This window comes from Propithecus coquereli, unplaced genomic scaffold (assembly GCF_000956105.1).
Source record: "Propithecus coquereli isolate 6110/MARCELLA unplaced genomic scaffold, Pcoq_1.0 Scaffold135, whole genome shotgun sequence".
Taxonomy (NCBI): Eukaryota; Metazoa; Chordata; class Mammalia; order Primates; family Indriidae; genus Propithecus; species Propithecus coquereli.
The window spans coordinates 608,969-625,939 of NW_012137747.1; the positions used below are offsets into that span (position 1 = coordinate 608,969).

The 16,971-nt window shown below is 35.3% G+C and overlaps 1 protein-coding gene across 2 annotated transcripts in view; it reads left to right on the forward strand.

Annotated features, from left to right (window-relative positions):
* CD55 (CD55 molecule, decay accelerating factor for complement (Cromer blood group)) overlaps positions 1 to 15,597 on the forward strand; it is a 29,844-nt gene extending 14,247 nt beyond the window's left edge. Inside the window, exons 7-11 of one of the 2 annotated variants that reach the window (XM_012638841.1) lie at positions 1,174 to 1,233; positions 2,080 to 2,160; positions 4,823 to 4,843; positions 11,681 to 11,745; positions 13,626 to 14,057. In XM_012638841.1, coding sequence (XP_012494295.1) covers positions 1,174 to 1,233; positions 2,080 to 2,160; positions 4,823 to 4,843; positions 11,681 to 11,745; positions 13,626 to 13,646 — 248 coding nt within the window. In that variant the 3' untranslated portion in view covers positions 13,647 to 14,057. Of the gene's footprint in view, positions 1 to 1,173; positions 1,234 to 2,079; positions 2,161 to 4,822; positions 4,844 to 11,680; positions 11,746 to 13,625; positions 14,058 to 15,173 lie in introns of those variants that run through there. The other variant, XM_012638842.1, reaches the window with a different exon arrangement.
* Positions 15,598 to 16,971: the final 1,374 nt, after the last annotated feature.

Sequence of the window (16,971 nt, forward strand, 5' to 3'; positions counted from 1 at the left end):
GAACTAACTTGGTAGAACAAAGAATATATGAGGGCCTTAGAATGAAAAGTCCATACAAAAACTTCACTTTCCCTAGTAAGAATATCTATCTTGTTTTGAGTGCCTGCTAAGTGCCACGTTACCTGGTAGGTGTTTTACTGGAGTTATTCCTTACAGCATCCTGTGAGACAGGTGAGGAAGCAGAAACAAATGACATGTGCCATCGGCGTGTGTACATAAACGAGGGCGCGATGTGTGTGATGGGACTGGCAGCAGGAGTACTGGATGGTACAACCTGTGGCTTCAGGGACAGACACTGTGAAAAACTTACTAAATTATTTCCTTAAACCTTACAATAATGCTATGCTATCTGCCCTGTTTTCATCCTCATTTTACAGATGAGAAAAGTAAAGTTTAGAGGGATTAGAGAACTTGCGCAAGGTCACTAGGAGGTGGTGAAACTAGGGTTCAGCACTGCTTAATAACTGCCTTAACAGACCTTGTATCAGCGACCCAAAGACGAACTGGCTCTGAAGACTGGAACAGTGCTGTGTCAGTAGATTTGTTATTCTCAGAATATGTTCTTAATGGAAGTTTGACATTAATGGTTATCTAACCTGAAATCTAAAGAGGATCTAACCTAACATATGTAAAGTTGAGAACTAGCACAGGAGAAAAGGGAGTGATTTTTATTCCGACTGACGTATTACTTTTAAAAAGGAGTACAACACAACAAGCTCTCAAGCTCACTAACATGTCCTGAAAGCAGTGGGAAAAGTAACTATGCTGTGATTATCTCTGTTGGTCCAATGATTGCATCCTGTTTTTCGTTGGTCTCGGCACGAGCGAACGCAGGCAATTTGGAAGAGAAAAGAAGGAGAGATGTGGCACAGAATAAGATCCTCTGACTCCAACTTTGGTTTCCTTTTTTCTCAAGAAAACAGCTTAAGAACCTCAGTACTACTTCGACATAACTCTGCTTTAGTCACCTATAGGTATAATTTATATCAAATGAAAAGCAATGTAGCATTTCAGCTCCTTGGGAAATATGCAGTAAGACTTGGCTTCTTAAAAGTCATATCTAGGTATTTATGCAGAGGGAAAGACAATAGCCATAGAGCAAGCAATGGCTAAAAAATCTTAAGTTGGACAGCAATATTTAGCTAATTTTTTTTCAACATTTTTTCTCCACAGGAAGATCTCCACCTGCCACGTCCCCACCAGTTTCTAAACCTACCACTGCAAATGTTCCAGGTACACCAACTTCTCACAAACCCACCACAGTTCAAAGTACAAAACTCACAGCAACTTCTTGGAAACCCTCAAAAGCTCGAGGTACAGAAGCCCCATTAATTCTTCAAAAACGCACCACGGTAAACGTTCCAGTTACAGGAGTCTCACCAACTCCTCAGAAACGTACCACAGTACATGTTCCAGCTACAGGAGTTATACCAACTCCTCAGAAACATACCACAGTACACGTTCCAGCTATAGGAGTTTCACCAACTCCTCAGAAACGTACCACAGAACACGTTCCAGCTACAGGAGTTAGACCAACTCCTCAGAAACCCACCATAGTAAACGTTCCAGCTACAGGAGTCTCACCGCCTCCTCAGAAACCTACCACAGTAAATGTTCCAGCTACAGGAGTCACACCAACTCCTCAGAAACCCACCACAGTAAACGTTCCAGCTACAGGAGTCACACCAACTCCTCAGAAAAGTACCACAGTAAATGTTTCAGCTACAGGAGTTACACCAACTCCTCAGAGACCCACCACAGTAAATGTTCCAGCTACCGGAGCCTCACAAACTCCTCAGAGACCTACCACAGCAAATAATTCCGCCACAAAGGCCCCAGCAACAACCCAGACATCTCTCACATCAAATACCCTATCTACAAAGGCTCTACCAGCAGCTCAGAATCCCATCATGACTGATGCTTCTGCTACACTGGCCACACCAACAGCCCACAGATTCACCACAGCAAAGGGTTCACTTACACAGAGTCTTCCAGCAGCACAAAAGTCTACCATTGTACATGTCCCAGTGACTAAGGGTCTCCAGATTATACAAAGATTCACTTCTGTTCATATTACAGCAACCCAGGGTGAACTTCTTTCCAGGACAACCACGCGTTCTCATGCAACAAGTATACCAAAAGAAGGAATGATCCCTTCAGGTCAGTTGACACTGTTCAGGTTTCCTGAGTGTGGATCTCATTTGCTGTGGTGGAAATATGAACTTGACCAAGTTCGTAAAATTAAATAGTCTCTGTTTCTTGTAGCCAGGGTTTTTCATACTAATGCTTTTGACTTTCTTCCGAGGCAGACTTAGATTGTGCTAGGGAAAATCCTTAAAAAGAAATCATTTACAATAACAGAGAAAAAGATTGTGGCCCCACTGAAAAACAGTATCAAATTAAGGTTGATGGAGAAATTGTTTTCTATACTAGTGTTAGGGAGTCATTGAATTTGTCAAGACCTCTTTGAAGATCCAAATATGTACCATCCTTGAGGCTGAGTCCTGGGTGTCTGGTTCGTTGACAGAGACCCATCCCTCAGAGCATGTTAAGGGATCTCTGCAGATTCCCTGAAGTTGCTAATTCGGTAAAGCATCTCAGCAGTATGTTCTAAGCAATTGAAAATACAGCAATTCTTTCAAATAATTTGTGTTATTACAAGGCTCTACAAATGACAATTTTGTGAAAGTAAAGTATGCGTTAGGCTTCAGAATACCTGCTAAATGAATGAGAGAAACGTGTCTTACTAATCGATGCTGCTTCAGGCCAGCAGTATGACTTCTTGCCTCATGACTTGCCTAATATAGAACCATTTTTATAGACATTCTTGCTCTAATGGAGACTATTTGTTATTTTATCTTTCTTAGAAAATAATCAACAGGACTGAGCCAGGAGATAATTTTTTTTAAATTGTTTTAACTTTTAAATTGAAGTCAACACATAAGTAGAAAACTGCCTAAAAAATAAATGTACGGTTCAGTGACTTTTCTAAAGCAACTATTTGTGTTAACTACCACAAATGTCAAGAAATATAGCATTACCAACCCCTCAGATTTGCCCCCTTATTCTCCAGATGCTCTGTCAGGCCTGAGCTCCATCCTGTGACCTTGCCAGCTGGAGACTGGGGCTCTCTGCTACCCGCACCACGTGGCCTAGGGAGGGCCCTTCACTGCATGTGTGCATGTCGAAACCCTGCCTACACACCCCGTTTAGTTCCCTCTTTAAAAGGGGAACTTCAATTCCTGCTTGCTTTGGGGCACTTTCCAGTGGTGTCAAATAGTTTTTTAACTATATTTTTATACTTTATAACCATATTTTTTAAGGATTTCCTATAGGTGTTATCTTGAAGCCTATTTTGCCATTACCTACATATTTTTAAGAATTTAAGCATTACAGATATTATTGTTAAAGTTCCCTTGTACCTTTCCCTACCCCCAATTTTTCCCACTAAGACAATTACTGCCCTGAGGCTGGTGAGCTTACTTACCTATCTATGTTTTCATTCTCATACTACATGTATGTATCCATAAGTAGTTTATAATATTGTTTTATATTCTTTATAATTTACATAAACAGTCTATCATGTGTTTCATCATCTAATTTTTAGCACTCAACATTGGTTTTGTGGTTCATATTGATTCATTTAGATTTAGTTCACTAACTTTAACCCTTATATGGAGTTTTGACCTCTTAAAATTTTATGACATCTCTGGGTCTAAAATTTTTGGATTGTATATATCCAAATTTTAATAAGGCAAGGCAAGGAGAAATAAATTTCACTTTATATAAATTTGTTGTAGACCTAATTATTGAAATAGGTCTTTCTGTGAAAAGTACAAGATAATTTAACAGATTTAAACCTAATGAGTCAATTAGTATGATAAAAATATAATAAATATAATTATATAATAAAATAATACAAATATATAGTAACTATAATAAGTATATCAAATTTTGCTCTTATATAAAATTAATTTATTCTGTCAGGGCACAATATAATATAGCATATTTAGCATTTTTTGAGACATTATAGTAGTTACCACTTATTGGGTATGTACTATAGTGGCATATACCCTGTACCGTCTATTTGTTGACACTAGTCCCTACAACAACCTTGCAAAATAAGTATATTTAGTTTCATTTTATAGATGAATAATTAGAGGCTTAGAGAGTAACTTGCACAGTTCACATCCAGTGCATAGTTAATTGGGAAATTTAAACACATATTGGTCGACTCCACATCCTGTGCTTTTTCTGCTGTGTAATATTGCCTGTTCTAAGAAAATTTATTCACCTCACTTGAGAGCAGCTTATTTATTATGAATGTGCTTATTTGAAAGTGAAGTTTATTTTATAGTGCCTCATCCATAATCATTGAAAGATATAAATAATAAGATGATATGGTAATTTTGAGTTTTGATAGTCTGCTGAAAGGGACTTGGGTTTCTTACAGTTTCTTGGTAGTAGGATTGAATCTGCAGTTATTGACTATTTAAGCTTTTGAAACTTCTTTCTTGCAATCAAGTCATACAACCAAATTTAGATGGTGTTTGTTTTGGCATTCCGTAACTCTTTATTATAATTTATGTTTATAATGTTGATTCTGTTGAACAGATACAGACGCTGGTGTTTTTATTTGATTAAGATAATGTGTAGTTATTTTCATAAATTTATTTACAATTCTTTGATTTACGGAAATTTGAGTTGCTTTGGAGATTTCAAGTGTAGCTTATTGATGTTATATTAAATTGCTAAGCAAATCAATGACTTTTTAAAATTTTTATTTTTGTAATTCTTTGTTTTCCCCCTTCTTTTTCTGTAGATTCTTCCTTACTTATAGCTGGTAAGTTCGGCTCTCAGGCAGTGATTGTTATCATTGTGGGATCAACAATCCGTATTTCTGGAAGAGAATAATGTCTTCTTTTTTTTAATTTCTCCTGCCATTTATTTATGTATTTTTAAACTTACTATTATGGAAAACTTTAAACATCATACAGGTAAGAAACACAGTACAGTGAATCCCTGTGTACCCACCCTAATTCAACAATCATCAACTCATGGATACCACTTCCTCCAGCCCCCACTGGGTTATTGTGAAGACAGTATCAGACATATCATTTCCGGTACTGCTGGCCTCGTAGAATGTGCTTGGGAGAATTCCCTCCTCTTAAATTTTTGAAATAGTTTGAGGGAAATTGGTGTTAATTCTTTGTTGAAAGTTTTGTAGAATTCAGCAGTAAAGCCATCTAGTCTGGTCTTTATTGGGGGACATTTCATTGCTGATTCAATATCATTATGCATAAATGATTAGGTTTTCTGTTTCTTCTGATTTCAGTCTTTGGAGATTCTGTGCATACAGGAATTTATCCCTTTTCTCTAGGTTTTCCAGGTTCTAAGTATATAATTGTTCATAGTAGTCTGTGATGATCTTTTGTATTTCTGTGGTATTAGTTGTAATGTCTTTTATTTCTGATTTTGTTTATTTGGGCTTTTACTTTTTTCTTGGTTTGTCTAGCAAGTGGTTTATTGATTTTGTTTATCTTTTAATAAAATCAACATTTTGTTTTCTCGTTCCTATCTTTTTTTTGTTTGTTTTTTTAGTCTCTATTTCTTTTAATTCTGCTCTGATCTTTATTATCTTTTTCCTTAATTTTAGCTTGGTTTGTTTCTCCTTTTCGAGTTCCTTGAGGTGCATTGTTAGAGTGTGCATTTGGAATCTTTCTAGTTTTTTGATACAGGAATTTATTGCTATAAGTTTTCCTCTTAGAACTCCTTTTGCTGTATTGCTTAGGTTTTGATATATTGTGTTTTCATCTTCATTTGTTTTAAGAAATTTTTTCATTTCCTCCTTAATTTCTTCCTTGACCTAACAGTCATTCGGGAGTATATTATTTAATTCCCATGTATTGTACAGTTTCCAAAGTTCCTCTTTTTATTATTGACTTCTAGCTTTATTCCATTATGGTCTAAGAAGATATTTGACATGATTTAAATTTTTTAAAATTTGTTAAGATTTGTTTTGTGTTCCAACATATGTTTTATCCTGAAGAATGTTCCATGTGGTGATAAGAAGAATGTGTATTCTGTAACTGTTAGATGAAATGTTCTGTAAATGTCTGTTGGGTCTATTTGGTTTAATGTTCAGTGTAAATCCAAGGTTTCTGTGTTAATTTTCTGTGTAAATGATCTGCCTAATGCTGACAGTGGGGTGTTGAGGTCTGTTATTGTAGTAGAGTTTATCTCTTCCATTAATCTGATAATATTTGCTTTATATATTTGGGTGCTCTGGTGTTGGGTGCATATATGTTTGAAATTGTTACATCCTCTTGCTGAATTGATCCCTTTATCATTATATAATAACATTGTTTATTTCTTTTTGCTGTTTTTGACTTAAAGTCTGTTATATCTGATATAAGGATAGCTATTCCTACTCGCTTTTGGTTTCCTTTTGCTTGAGGAATGTTTTCTGTCTCTTAACTTTCAATCTGTATATGTCCTTAAGTGGAGTTTCTTACAGGCAGCATATAGTTGGGTCATTTTTATCTTTTATCCATTCAGCCAGTTTATTTCTTTTAAGTGGAAAGTTTAATCTGTTTATATTCAAGGTTATTATTGATATGTGAAGGCTTATTCCTGTCATTTTATTAATTGATTTCTGGTTGTTTCTTTCTTTCTCTCTGATTGTTTATACTTCTGTTTTGGTTGTTTTCTGTTATGGTAACATTTGAGTCTTTTCCTTGTTTCTTTGTTTGCTTTACCAGTGGTTTTAATACTTCCATGTTTTCATGATTGCAGGTATCTTTCTTTTTCAGGTGTAGGACTCCCTTAAGCATTTCTTGTAGGCCTGGAGTAGTGATAATGAGTTGGCTCAGCTTTTGCTTGTCTGGTAAAGACTTTATTTCTCCTATATTTATGAAGGGTAACTTTTCTGAGTATAGTATCCTTGAATGGCAGTCTATTTCTTTCAGCACTTTGAATGTATCATTCCATTCTCTGCTGGCTTGTAAAGTTTCTGGTGAGAAATTCACTGTTTGTCTGTTGGGGGTTCCTTTAAAATGACTGGATGCTTTTCCCTTGCCGTTTGTAGAATTCCCTCTTTGTCTTTGATGTTTGACATTTTGACTCATGTACCATGGAGAAGACCTTTGTAAATTGTATCTATTTGGGATCCCGGAGCCTCCTATATCTAGGTTTCTAAGTCTTTTACTAGACTTGGGAAGTTTTTATATATTATTTTGTTAAATAGGTTTTCTAACCCTTTAATTTTCTCTTTACCTTCTGAGACTCTGAAAATTTATATATTGGGTTGTTTTATGGTGTCCGATATGTCACTTAGGTTTTGCTCATTCTTTTTTATTCTTTTCTCTTTATTCTTATTTTACTGGGTTATTTCAAAAACCCATCTTCAAGTTCTAAAATTATTTCTTTTGCTTCATCTAATCTATTGTCGAAGTTTTTGAATGTATTTTGTATTTCATTCAATAAATTCTTTAGTTCCAGAATTTCTGATTGATTGTTTTTGATGATGTCTTTGGTAAATTCATCGTTCATACCCTGAATTGTTCTTCTGATTTCCTTGTATTTTTCAGTATTGTGTTGTATCTCGCTGAGCTTCTTTAATATAAATATTTTGAATTCTTTTTCCAGGGATTTTTAAATTTCATTTTGATAGGGATCACTGGAGAATTATTATGTTCCCTTGGTGTGTCATTTCCTTGCTTTTCCTGTTTCCTGTGTCCTTAAGTTGATATGGGCACAGTTGGCGTAACAGTCACTTTTTCCAGTTTTTTCCATTTGTCTTCTTAAGGGAGGACTTTTTCCTGAAGATACATGTGTGGTGTTGACTGGATATGGCATTTTGGCTTTGATTCTGGGCGCATGCAGTAGTGTAGTCACTGTATGATCTTCGGCTATAAATAGCATCAGTGGTGTCTGTGATTTTCTTGGTGGCTTAGGGTGTGGTTATTAGTGGAGGCTGTGGTGAAGTTTTGCTAGAATCTGCGATGCCAGGTGGGCCAGTCTTCAAGCCTCAGTGGTGGCAGTAGTGAGCTGCACGTGCCTGTCATTGCATCCCAGAGCAGTGTACGCCGGCACTGGTGTTAGCAGGCCTATTCTTGTGCCTCCAAGTGGCTTGCTTGGGTACCAGTAATGGCAGCAGTGGTTGAGTGGTTCGACAGCTTCTTGGGCCACTGGGCAGCAGCCATGGCCTGGGCAATGGCAATAGCAGAGGTGGGAAAACCCTCTAGGACTCATGTGTTCCACGTTGGCTGTGATGGGCTGAGCAGGCCGGTCCCCAAGTACAAAGGTAGTACACATGGATGGGTGCCAGGTGGGATGATAGTGGCAGATTTAGTGGGCCCAACCTAGGTGCCAGTAGTCGTAGACTGGGCTGGGTGATCCCCAGTCCCCTGGATAGTATGCTTGGGTACAAGGAGGATGGGGCTAGGCTGGGCCCATCTCTTAACTATCTTGGGAAAACTATCAAAATGCAGTATTTATGGTACCTAGGGGAAAACAGGTAAATATTTTTCATCAGCGTGTTTTGTGGACACCATTAGGCTCTTGATAAGTTCCTAGGTATCCCCAATTATGTTCCTGTTCCAAGGTAATTTTAGGACAACTTCACATCATTTGACCACTTAGTCATTACTGCGTGCCCGTTGTCTCTGTGCATCATTCTAGGGGCTAAAGGACCGCAAGAAAGAAACAGTTATCAATACAGTTTTTATCAAGTATTTTATAATTAATCATAAACTACTCCTTGACCATTTCCAGATTTCTGTCCTATCCCAAGACAGAGTGCTACCTTTGATTACATCTTCCTCCTTTTCCAGTCTTCGTTAGCTATTCGAAGCGAAGTTATCTTTAAAAAAATTCTGTTGCTGTAGACATGAGGCCAAAAACATATCTGTTTTGTAATTTCTTCTAGGATTTGGTTCAGTTTTTTGTCCATAAATATAATATTTAATGTTATGGATTAAGAAGATTAATGAACTCTTAAAGAAGATGGCAAGAGAAATGTTTTTTAAGGAGCAATATAGCTAAACTGGCATAGTGATAAGTAGTGTCCAGTAGAAAATACACTTTTATAAAAATGCATATTTTTAAAATACATTCTTATAAGCTGAGGTCCTCCATCTTATGCATACATGAATTAGCCAAGAGATGATATAACTGAAAACAATAATAACAGTATTACTGTTATTACCATTATTATTTATTATGGTTATTTTACACTTCGAGTGAACCTTTTGTAAGTTAAAAGATTTATCTTGAAGGATTCCAACAGTTGGAATTCACTTTGCTCATTCTATATTTTAAGTAGAAATATCCATATTCTAAATGAAAACTTTATGTTTTAATGATTTAATGCTCACAAAAGTGATGAGTTTAATACATGAGCATTGTCTCATCTGCTCAGTGGCATTCAGTGAAGCTTTGAAGTACTTATTTTTTTTTCTTTGAAATTCTTGAAGTCTTTGTGACTTTCAGGAAAACTCTGGTTGGTGTTCCTTATAATTCCAGCTTGTGCTAAAAATAAAAGGAGCTCTTTCCTTCTTATATCAGACATATGGCAACATTGTTTTGTGATCTTATACTTGTAAGATGCAAATCTGAAAATTATCTTTATTTGGTTAATTTATTGTGTGAATCAGGTTACATTTCTCACTTTAAAGGTAAGTTAACTACTGCAAGAAAATTGTTTTAGTCATTACACTGCAATATAAGTCACTGATACACATGATCTTCGAACTTCGGAAGTATTTGATTTTTTCCCCCATTTAATTCTGCTGAGAGAGAGAAACTAATCTTGAGAGAACTTCCTAGTTTGCCTTATAACTGAGCCTTGTGCTGTGAATTTTAAAGGTGTTCTTCCACTGGCTCTGTTTGAGTGTTGCTCAGTTTCTTTTTTCATTCTTGCCCTTTCTTCCCCAAGGACCTTTTTAGATACTTTTTCTTAATCCTCCCTTCCCCCGACACACATGTACTGTAATTTGTTTATGTACCACATATGTCTCTGTACTTGATACATTTTAAAAAGTAAAATTTTTTTCACCTTCGCGTATAACACCCACTGAGAATAAGTGCTTTATGGTTTTTGTTGCTGTTGCTGCTGTTGTTTTTGAGACTATACCATATAGAAGACAGTTTGTCCTTTAGAGTTAAACCAGTTAAACCTTGGTTTGAATTCTGTTTTCTTTTCATTTAGTAATTACTCAAGCCAACTGATTAATTTAATCTCTGAGTCCCAGTTTTCTCATTTATGAGATAGACATTGTAATTCGTATTTAAAGTTTTTGAAGCTTCATGTGATAGTGAATATGAAAACTCCTAGCACAGTGGTAAAAATTGAATAAATACTAGCTTAAAGGAGTTATGGCATATAGTCACTATTATTTTCCTAAGGTGGATTTCTGACAATTTTATCATTTCCTCTGGCCACACCAAAGAATAAGAATGCTCTTTTATTTGGGTAACATTTTCATATTTGTTCTGCGTCAAATACTGTAACACTGAGATTTTTGTACGTATTATTTTATTTACTGCTCACAACAATCCCATAATGTAGCAATTATACCCCACTTTCAGCTAAAAACACGGGGGTTTTACAATACTAGTAACTTGCCCAAGGTCAGAGAGCTAGTAAGCAGTAAATAGAGACAGATGACTAGTTTCTCTAGTAGCAGGTACTTTAAAACATTGAAAGATTGTCATCCTAGTGACAGGCTGAGAGATGGCCCAACTCAAATTAGACAATTATATACTCATTAGTAACATTAGCTTTGGTTGCTTTGCCAGTGTCACCTATAATTTCCTTTGTAGTACAGATCAAAGGGGTAGAGTCCAGAGTCATTTGTGGGGGTGGGAGATGTTGGGGAAGGAAAGGGAGAATGAGGATGGTAAGAGAAGAGGACAAATGGGTGGTTATAAGACGAAAGAATATAAAGCAAACTGTGAAAATGATTTGATGTTGACCAATGTATTTGACCAATTATTTGCTGTTGTTTGGCTCAAAATAGGGCTTTTAAGCTTAAAAGTAAATATCGCTTTCCTAAATGAAATTTCATCTCTTAATACAATCGACTCAACACTGAGAAGCATATTCTGTAGGCAAAATAAACATATTTTGCCTTCTACATCTCAGATGATAATAGTACAGGCATCTTTTCTATGATGGGGAAATGCCTACGTATCTGTTATCTCTGCTATGAGCTAAGTAAATGGCCTCCCATTCACCACACATGTAGCTTCCATCTTTCTGAGACTTAGTTTACTCATCTACAAAATGAGAGTGAACTTGACGATACCTTCTGCTCTAAAATGATATAATTCCGTCATCAGATTTGAATGATCAATGATCAGAATATTTAAAATTGAGCATGGTTGGGTCAAAACACTTTAGAATCCTCTCAAACCTGTCAAAAAATTTATATTTCACCATTGTCACTCTTTAAATACTTCATTTCTTTTTCTTTCAAAGAAAACAGGACAAATGACATGCAGTGTTATTGTCAAACTTGTGACATAAGGAAGCCGTACATATAAAGCAATTCATGTCTCCTATTTTTTCTTTAACTTCATAACCAATAAGTATATCATATGAAACTACACTAATGTAATGAAATATGTAATTGCTCATATTTCTATTAACCATGTTACCATATTTTTCCCCCTCAAGGAATTGTTGCTGGTGTTGTAATAATCGCTTCCATAGGTGTAGGTGTGGGACTGTGGAAATTCAGGGTGAGCAGAAATTCTGATGATTTTTAAAAATTTATTCTTAGCTTCTTTGCAGTAAAATTTTATACTAACATCAGTATATAACTTTGTTAGCTTTATTGCATTTTTTGACATGCTGACTTTTCATTGCTTGTATCTATAATTACTATCCTGGACGAGTAGACTTGATCACTTTTTTTCCCCTTAATATATTCAAGAACACTGACCACATTTGAAGGGAAAGTGACTTGAAAGCCAGAGTCTCCGTTTGTCATCTAGTAACCAACTGATCCTTTTTTCTACTCAATAGAAGCTTCAGTAGTGTCTGTGTGTTACACAGAAGCAAAGAAAGCTAGGAATGTCGGCCTCGAACATGTGAAATTGCCTGTGATTGGACCTTTTTCTGAGTTATATTTCTAAATAGATGCCAGTCGAGCCCCAAACAGCCCAGTGGGTAGAAAGGCATGCTCTGGCGTCTGACTGCTCAGTTTGAATTCAGGGTCCACCCTTAAGGAGCTATGTGACTGTGAGCAATTTAACCTCTTTGTGCCTCAGTTTTCTCTTTTGTAAAATGGAGGAAATACAGTACCTACCTCATGAGAGCGTAGTAAGGATCAAATGAGTTGCCACCTGTGAGGTGCTTAGAACATTAGTTGGCACTTAGTAAGCACTCAGATGTTAAAACAGCAACACACACACACAAAATCAGTGTTATTTGAAATATCTACTCTGCACTGAGTCTACCTATGTTAAGTGTCAATGTCATGGTTGGCTCTGATGTATCCTGTAAACAAACGGAAACATTTAAATTGACGCTCTTCTGTTTTTTAGATTTAACTGTTCAGAACACTAATTGTGGAGTTCAGACAAACTTGAGTTATTTCCAGGCTGCCCATGACTGTTCATTGTTTTCATTAACTAACAAGAAAAACTACATTTTAATGCTGTTACTAAATTTCCTGTTTTAATTCTTTGGATGATGTCAGCTATTTGCTTTTTAACCCCTATCACTCTTTCCTTTCTCTTTAAATTTACAATATTACTGAAGGCTATTATAAGCTACAGTATGTAAATATTTTTTAAATCAGTAAATGGGTCAGTCTTTTAGTAAAATATTTGACCATTAGGTCCAGGGGGAGGAGTGGCAGTTAATAGTTTTTACAGGTATTTGTTTAATACCAATAAAATATTCTAGATGTTACAATAGCAAATTTAGTAAGAGATAACTTTTTCCCTATTTTTTTTAGAAACTTTTTAAGGAATGTGGTGTAGAGCCTAGTAAAAACTAACAGAGTTCTAAGTCACATAAAGTGAGTGAAGTTGGTACAGATGCCTCAGCAAAACTACCCCCAAAAAAATTAAACCACCAATCTCATGTACATTTTTGGTTTTGCTCCATATCTCCTTTTGAAACAGTATTATCGATTTATCAAACTATAAATTACCAATTTATAGAGTATTATCAGTTTAGCAAAGCTAGTGCTTTCGGGTTTTGTGGGTCAGGAAGGGGCGGAATGAGATTTGCCAGGTCTTCTCTGGCTTTCATCAGTTTCTTCACGTACTTTGGTAAAGTGATTAGCTGTGATACTTTTAACAAGACAAGAAGTGCTAGAATGTAGAAGGAAGGAGAATACTGTATCCCCCCCTTTATCTGTGGGCATATGTTCCAAGAGCCCCTGTGGATGCTTGAAACCACAGCTAGAACCTGACCCTATATATAATGTGTTTTTTTCCTATGCATATATACCAATGATATAGAGTTTAATTTATAAATTAGGCACAGTTAGAAATTAATAGCAAGTGATAATCAAATAGAACTGTAACAATATACTGTAATAAAGGTTATGTGAATGTGGTCTGTCTCTCTCAAAATATCTTATTGTACTGTGCTCACCTATTTTCAGGATCATTGTCGCCGCCGGTAACTGAAAGCATGGATGAGGGAACTACTGTATTTCTGTTTCATTGTATTTGGGGATTTTGCGGTAAACCTACTTGTTCAATTTCTCAATCAGAGGGAAATTCTTGGAAACATCTAAGAAAGAATTTGCTTTTTACGTGTACATATAAAAAACACTCCACTTGCCTTATTTTAGAAGTATAAAGTGTGGAGGGTAAGAGTTAACTTTATGTAAGCCTGGTTAGCTTTTTTATCTAATACTCATTTAATTAAATATTTCATTTCAACAGAGGATATAGTTAATGAATATGAAAGTGAGACTAACTTCATCTAGTGATTTTTTGTGTTTGTCTAGCAGAGGATTTATTTATTTCTTTTAGAAGCATTGCATTTGTATGATAAAATTTAGTTTAGGGATGGCAGTGTAAGCGACTGCTTGATTCTGCTGTTTGATTGAAATTAAAATTATGTAATTCAGTTATTTTTTTCCTTCTCTACTATTCAGCTCTTATAAAATACATAAGAACAACAAAACACTCAATGTTATGTTTTATATTTAAGTGTGACTGTTGGTGCCTCAGAAATAAGATCTTCTGGTAAATTATAAAAGGTATATGTGGTTTAACAAAATCATATTTCTGTTGTTGTAAAATATCCACAAATGCAGTTGTCTTGGGCTTGCTCCATGACTTTTAAAGGCTAATAGAGGCTTAAATTTCTACTATTGCCAGAACTATCTCTTCTTTATTGAATGCATGACTAACACATTGAATCTCTCATTACTGTGACACGTCATCAGTTCTGGACTTGTTAGCAGTGTGCTTATTTCATCCTGTGCTTTGCACTCAGTTTATTGTCATGTTATAATGGCACAAATATTTTGGGGGGGAAGGGATGATACATTAGAACTTACAAAGAATGGCTTCATTATGATAATTTGTGTCATGAGATGCTTGGCCTATCTTGTATATGTTTGTCCTTTTGCTTGTTGGCTTTTAGAGTTTTCAGCGTTTAAAAAATATGAGAATATGTGTTAAGATATCTTTTTTGTAGGTCATGTTTATAGATCTTAAAAGATCTCTTTTATGTCTTTATACAAAATTATTACACAAAAATAACTTGATGTAAATGTATCTTTAAAACTTTCTAAATCTCTTAATGACTCTTTCCTCTATTCCACATGTAATATTCAGGGGGTTTTCATTGACTTTTTAATTTTTATTTATTTAAATGTTTTTTAACATATCCCCCAGGTAGGAATTTATTGACTTTTAGTCTGAATGTATCTTAATTGATTCTAGCTTGGCCACTATTAAAGAAAGAAACTAAAAACTCAATTGTCACATTTTAGTTGTTGCCACAGCTACTAAGCTAAAGCTATAGAAAGTTGTTATTCTCTATAACTTACTAATTTTTCATTTGTTTTGCACCCCACATTAACTGATTTTTTTTGATAATGTATCACACAGTAACTAAAAATCAATGTTTCTCACTAGTAAATAAAATCATTTTGATTTTAACTTTTTCTTTTTTTTTTTTTTTTATTTTTCAGGGCACACCTATTTAACTTTGACAATTTTGCTTATGATGCTAGTAACCACTGGCTAGCTGACCTAGTGAAAGAAGAGTAAAGAAGAAAGTGCACACAAGTACACAGATCATTTCTAATTACTTAGACCTACCTTCAGGAATGGATACAATAAATGCAGTAGTGCTCTTCGTTTTGAATGTTATCATTGTCTTTAAGGTGCGTTAGGAATGTCAACAAAGCAAGGAGAAAGGAGTCTACCCTGGAATCACACATTTAACATACCTAAGCCTCTTGAAAATAGAATAACTCACGGAATTGAGAATGATTATTTTCCTAAAAGTGTAGCAAGGTGTAGAGATCTGTTCATACTTAGAATGGGAGCATGAAGAAAAGACAATAAGTAATTTTTTTTTCCCTAGATGTGTAATATTTTTATTTAAGAAAGAAATTTAAAAAATTTAAGGATATCAAAAATAAACAAAAAGCTGAATCCAGTCTCTTCTAAGCAAAGTTGCCAAAGAGCGATGAACCACACTATAAAATAATCCTTGGCTGTAAGGCTTTTTCTTCCTTATTCTATTAAAATGAGCCTGAATGGGTTGGCAAAATATTTTGAAGGAAAAAGCTAATGAACAAGGAGTGTTGGTGGCAAGGGAGGAACATAGAATGAAAGACTAATTCTTCCTCTGTTGTATGAACACAGCCCATTATTTGTAAGATGAATATGCTACAATCTTTTCTTCTTCTTCTTTTTTTATTTTGAAAATGAGTCTTGTGTAAGGTATCTTCTTTGACTTAATCTCTTTAAAAGTATCAGGGATGTTACAATATTAACATAAGAAAAGCTTCTATATTTCTGAAGTGAGATGTTCACAGCCAAATTGTAAATTGTATTCTTTTGTAACATTAAGATTAATTTATTTATATTTATTTCCATCAGTAAACATATTGATTTTACATATAAAATAAGAAAACATATATGTAAAGACAAACTTATTTTCCTGAGTAGAAATAAATAATTTATCACAGTTTTTGGTCTCACGTAGTATTTGAAGTTTATTTCCTTAAATGCGAATATTTGGTTTCTAAATAAGATATTCCCTTCCTGCCTCCCATAAGTAGTTTAGAATGCTGTCCTTTGGTTATCCTAGTGGGAATCATTTTCAGTTATTTTTAAATTATACTATATTCCCTTTCTCGAGCATGTAATATAGAGCCAAGAATTTCTCAGGAATCTGTAGGGGATTGGTTCTACCACGTAGAAACATTCATATAATACTTGGAGGTCAGAATGAAGGCATAGGCCAACTTCTTGCTGCCGCCTCTACTTCTGGCAAGCTGAGATCAGACAAAGATGAATGTTTGTGGTGGCCTTTCCCCACTTTCCTTTATCTAGTCATCAACTTCATGGGAATAAAAATCTGTTGTGGAGGAGATAGTAGCTGTAGCAGCAGCAGCAGCAGCTTCCTGAACTCCAGACCATGACTTCGATGGTGTGATCCTGAAGTCGATAACCAAAGGTAGTTCTCTAACTTCTTGCATTCCCAGCTCTTTCTTGCAAAGAAGCTTAGAGGGACTTCTGTTTTCAACATTGACATGTGGCTAATCTAATATTCCAGAACTCTTAATTATTTTTACTTTAATCAGTTTCTTTCCCCTTTGCTAGGAAGTACTGACCTCCAACCCACTGATTTTCTCTTAAACTGTGTCCACTACAGAAGCAATGATGTTGAGATTATAATTTGAAATTGCTACATTATTCATTTCCAAGCAGTAATTTGAAATTGCTACATTATTTATTTCCAAGATTTCAAGTTAT